Here is a 5,790-nt window from a genome sequence, read left to right as displayed (position 1 = left end):
AGTGAATAAAAAGCAAGAAAGGTAATGTCTTCTGTTTTCCATCCTGGGGACAGAAAGGATAGCCCCAAATGCTTATATATCTTATGCATCCTATATATCCCAGCCTGATATATTACCTAGTTTAAGTTCCCTGTTTTACAAATGAGCATGTTTGGGTTTCTTAACAGGATAGTACTTTCACCATCCCTATCTTCTTCCTAGAGAGAGATGGTCAATGAAAAAAAAATTATTAACATGCTGTAGAGTATGTTGGAGAGCTGAAAGAGGAAGTGTCAAGATAATGACGACTATTAGAAGTAGTAATGTTAAAACTACTCATCGTTGTGATGACTGGTAAGCCAATGTTCACTTTTTTTTCTATGTCTATTTTGCAGGAGAGCCATGGATTACTACAGAAAATATGCAGCTGTCATTCTGGCCACACTGTTCATGTTTCTGCATATTCTCCATTCTTTTCCTGACGGCGAGTTTCCAATGCAGGGTGTGTGATCAAACTTGGGTTTGCATTAATAAGAGCTACATACATTTCTAAATGTATATCAACAACTCCATTAATTACATTTCCACCTCCCTTTCAAGTGTGATAAAAAATCTTTACAGCAGGATAAATATCTAGGAACTTGTATATTGAGAATATAAAATTAAATTAAGTCCAGAAAATGTATAGTGAAAACAATCTCTTTCATATCCATTTAAATAGCAGTCTATACATTTTCATCTGAAATAGATTCCCCATTCTTCTTCATCTGAGCTTTACAAGCAGAAAATGCTTTTTATTCAGTTGGCTCATTTTTTTTTTTTTTGTAGAGTTCTCCCCAAAGATTTGAGAAGATTTTAACATTGCCTTTGTAGATGAATTTTCACATCAGTTAACAAGTGAGAAAAGCAAAACCATTTTATGCAGTAAATTTGTTTTGCTGTATTATTTGAAAAATCTCATAGCAGCTGGTATAATTCCATCTGCTGTGAAATTGTGAACGACTATAGGTTAGAGTTTTTCTCTAGATAAGTAGTAATATTTTAATCTCAGGTCCCAAGTGTAGATGCCAGATCTAATATCAGGCCTTCTATACTCACCAAGCTTTCTTAATTCTGACATATTTTTCTCTACTAACATTTGGAGTTTCTGTGCAGAGAAACAACAGAGATTCCAAAGGGCAAAATATTTTGCCTCTGGGCAGAATTCTTTTGTCAGCTGAGCACGATGTTTTCATCTGTCAAGTTTTGTGTTCCCTATAGGCATACTATTAGCATTGGGATAGAGAATCCATGCTTAAAGAGAGAGAAACTACCATAACTGAGATTTCGAACGCATATATGCAAAAGTTGTTTTCCCATACAAATAACTGCAATCACTAAAAATAGATATTATGTAGGAAGATTAACTTAGAGTCACACAGTATTTATTTATTTTCCCTTTATTTTCAATGGAAAAAGGAACATTTATCATCTTATACATAAGGGAAAATGTGTAGTTTAAAAAAACTTTTTTGGATGATTTTGCTCTTTGTCCTTTTTAAAAAATAATAGGTTGCCCAGAATGCAAACTGAAGGAAAACAAATACTTTTCCAAACTGGGTGCCCCAATTTATCAGTGCATGGGCTGCTGCTTCTCCAGAGCATATCCCACTCCAGCAAGATCCAAGAAGACAATGTTAGTTCCAAAGAATATCACCTCAGAGGCCACATGCTGTGTTGCCAAAGCATTTACCAAGGTGAGAACTTAAAGGACCCCAGAAGCTTTCAGTTTAAGAAGAGAAATGCCTGCAGAACCCATCCATGGGTTTGAATATTAAAGTTGTCTGGCGACCCATCCTTTGTTGGGCACTTGCCTGGGGAAAGGCAGAATTTCTCCCTTATAATTAAGAGGGTCAGCAGCTTTGTGGGTACTATCTCAATTTATTCAGAATGAAGAGAATGGGGGTGGAGGTAAAAAGGGGAGATACAGGGAGAGCGCACACCATACTCACAGATATTCAAACTTAACCCTTCAGAGGGAAAACAACAGCTGTAGGGGAGAATATGCAAATGCACTAAGCATCTATTTAGATTACCTGACTACAACATTTTATTTCACATTTAAAATTTTTGCCTATATATATATATATTTTTTTTCTTTCCCCTTTAGGCCACTGTAATGGGAAATGCTAAAGTGGAGAACCACACGGAATGCCACTGCAGTACTTGTTATTATCACAAATCTTAAATATTTTTCAGAGTGCTACTGACTCTGATGACTACTGATTTCCTGGAATGGAAAATTAAGTTTTTCAGTGTTTATGTCTTGTGAGATAAAACCCTCCTTTTCCACTTTTCCACGCTTCAAGAATATATTGTAGCTCTATTGCCTTTCTCCTTATCCTATAACATAATCAGCAGTCTAGTTCTTTATCATTTGGAATTAAATACAGCAGTTAGCAAGACCATAAAAAACTGTTCTGCTGGAAATAAAGTATTTTAAATCATCATTCAATCACTGAATTATCATTTTTTTTCTTAAATGTTTAAAGCCAGTTGCTTTTGATAGGATTAATTGAAGGGAGTGACCTAGCGGATGAAGTGGGTCCATACACACTCAGTGATTTGACTCTGGAGAACCTTGCTCCCATCAAGCCTTACAGAAGTAAGTTGTGAATCCTTTCAGTCAGTGGACTAGACAGAAGACAATCCATCAGAGTGAGGGAAGAAAATATGGGAACTTCTATTTCTATTCACTTTTATATCACTTGTTTTAGTCAAAGTTCTCCAGAGAGTCAACACTGACGGAGATCTCTATCTCTATCTCTGTCTCTTTCTCCTTCTCTGTATCATTTATCATACCTATCTCTATCATCTCTCTAACTCTCTCTATCTCTATGTCTATCTCTGTCTCATCTCCATCTCTATCATCATGTCTATCTCTATGTCCATCTCTGTGTTTATGTCTATGCCTATGTATATTTCTATTGCTATTTCCTTCATCTTTATCCATCCATTTACCTGTCTACCTATCTAGAGTCTTATTCTAGGAACTGGTTCACATGACATGGAGATTGGCAAGTCTGGACTCTGTAGGGCAGACCACAAGCAGGAAACTCTGATGAAGGTGGCAATGCATTCCCCAGGAGAAGCTGGCTGGCTGAAGAAAAGGCAGATATTCTTTCCTTCTGCTGAAATCCTTAGTTCTGCTTTAAAACCTCTAACTAATTGCATGAAGAAACCCCCCGCATTGCTGACAGCTATGTCCTTAGTTGATTGTAGATACAATCAACTGTAGAAGCAATCAACTGACTGTAGATGCTAATCCATCTATGAAATACCTCACAGTAACAATCAGACCAGTGCTTTTTTGACCAAACAACTGGATACCATAACCTAGTCAAGATGACACATGAATGAACCATTACATCACTCTTTTAAATTTTCTTTTTCATGGATTTTATAAAAGCCCAGATATGCTAATAGGTTAATATGTGCAGAAAATTGATAAGCAATTTATTATGCATGTATTGGGAATGTTTGGTCAGAAATGTTTTCTTGTTAAAGGGTACAACCAAAAATTTTTTTTGGAGAATACTGCTCTGGGGTTGGGGAAAGAGGAAATCCTTCTTGCCTGGAGTTTCTATCCATTTGATTTATGCCCGGCTAAAAAGAAATGCCTCTTAATAGACTCTGGCAACCAGGTAGTAACTGAATGGTGGTTAAGGAAAGGGCATCTGGTTCTTAACTAAAATTGGGCATCACTCTAAAGTTTCAGAGACACCCGGTCTTACATTCCATGTTCAGGCCTGGATGGGAACGGATAAATGATGAGCAATGTATTCACTGTAAGCCTGGTGGAAAGCAAAGCACTTTTACTTCATCCAAACGCTTAAGAGCAGTGCTGTGCTTCAAAGCCACATTGATTGAGCATTTATCTTTAGAAACAGAATTGGTCCCTACCTTGGGACCATGATTTTATGCCCACTGAATCAATTTAGCTAATGATCAAAGTCCTGAAGGAGCCTAAAATTAAAAAAAAAAGTCACATCATTCACAGGTTTACACAATTATTTTTCAGTTACCAAATTGCTGAGATTCCATTCCTGAGTGACAAAAGAATTCCATAGCAGATTGGTAAACACACTAGCTCTTCAATTACCCCCAAAGCAGGGGTTTGGTCATGAAATAGTAGAGAAAGTGTCACCTAGTTTTTCCGGTCGGGGGTTTTCTGATCATACACAGACATGGAAAAAAAGCAAGGTGAGTAATATTGGGGAGACTGTTCAGAGGCTGAAAGGGGAAATGAGAAGCTGAGCTCACTGCTCCTGCCCTTTATCTGTGGCCTCCTCCACTTGAGCATATGTGGCTCCCACTTACCCATTGACTCACTCCTTCCATACTCTTTCTATACATCCTAACGATTAAGCATTTTTCCCCTTTAATGTCTGTCTCCTGACCTCTCAAGAGGGGAGTCTGTCAATAATTTACCTGGGAGCCATTGTCTGTGGTTCAAAGGGTGAGGTTAAGAGACCCAGGGTCTGGAAGGGCTGGGGAACCTAGAGAAGGACTGACTGAACAAAGGGAAATGAGGTGCAGAGTAAAGACTGGGGGAAGGAGACTTATTTCATGTAGTTTACAGAGCTGGTGGTAAGAGATTTCAGAGACTGCTATTAGCTCTGCCTTCTGTTTTGGGAAGGAGCAAGCAATGTCTTTAACACTTAAGTGGCTTCTTCCAAGCTTTTGAATCCATGAGTACTCCTACTCAGCTATACTAGTTTCCTCTTGTTGCTGTAATGAATTACCACAAATGTAGTGGCTTAAAAAATGTAAATTTATTATCTTAGTTCTGGAGATCAGGAGTCCAAAACGAGTCTTACTGGGCTAAAATCAAGTTGTCCACAGGGTTGGTTCCTTCTGGAGGCTCTGAGGGGAGAACCCCTTTCCTTGCCTTTTCCGGCTTCTTGAGGCCACCTGCATTCCCCTTCCTCATCATGGATCATGTCCCTGTCCTCATATCACTCCAACCTCTTTCTTCCATCATCACATCTCCTTCTATATATTCTAACCCTCCTGCCTCATAAAAGCACCATTGTGATTACATTGTGCCCACCTCTATAATCCAGGATAATCTCCCCTTCTCAAAATCCTTGATTGGATTCCACCTACAAAGTCTCTTCTACCATGTGAGGTAACATATGCACAGGTTCTGGGGATTAGAAAGTGGACATCGGAGAAGCAGAAGTGGCTCAACTGATAGAGCTTCTGTCTACCATATGGAGGGTCCAGGGTTCGATCCCCAGGGACCTATGTGGTAAACTGGCCAATGCGCGGTGCTGCCGCAAGCAAGGAGTGCTGTGCCACGCAGGGGAGCCCTGGTGTAGGGGAGCCCCACGTACAAGGTGTGCGCCCTGCAAGGAGAGCCACCCTGTGTGTAAAAAGCGCAGCCAACCCAGGAGTGGCGCCACACACATGGAGAGCTGACACAACAAAAAGGAAACGCAGATTCCCAGTGCCACCTGATAAAGCAAGCAGATACAGAAAAATACACAGTGAATGGACACAGAGAGCAGAAAATGGGTGGGGTGGGGGGAAGAGGAGAGAAATAAACAGAACAAATCTTAAAAAAAAAAAAAAAAGAGGAAATGTGATGATTTAGTTTAAAAAAAAAAGAAAAAAAAAGAAAGTGGACATCTTTGGGAGGCCAGTGTTTGGCCTCCCACCCCAGCCTGCTGCTGAAATGGCTTTCAGTAAAAAGCACTCATGCTAATAGAAGGTAGCAGTTAAGACTGTGTGTAGAAAAATCCATGAGCTAAGTGTTTGCTTTGTCCC

At 39.4% G+C, this 5,790-nt stretch overlaps 1 protein-coding gene across 1 annotated transcript; it reads left to right on the top strand.

The window, feature by feature from the left end:
- Positions 1 to 381: 381 nt before the first annotated feature.
- CGA (glycoprotein hormones, alpha polypeptide) lies at positions 382 to 2,407 on the top strand. The gene is made up of 3 exons (XM_004454488.3): positions 382 to 481; positions 1,531 to 1,715; positions 2,129 to 2,407. Exons 1-3 carry the CDS (start codon positions 382 to 384, stop codon positions 2,204 to 2,206), a joined length of 363 nt encoding a protein of 120 aa, XP_004454545.1. The 3' UTR covers positions 2,207 to 2,407.
- The last annotated feature ends 3,383 nt before the right edge of the window (positions 2,408 to 5,790 follow it).

This window comes from Dasypus novemcinctus, chromosome 11, assembly GCF_030445035.2.
Source record: "Dasypus novemcinctus isolate mDasNov1 chromosome 11, mDasNov1.1.hap2, whole genome shotgun sequence".
Lineage (NCBI taxonomy): Eukaryota > Metazoa > Chordata > Mammalia > Cingulata > Dasypodidae > Dasypus > Dasypus novemcinctus.
Note: the sequence above shows the minus strand (reverse complement) of the source record. Positions and strands in the feature narration are given on the sequence as shown.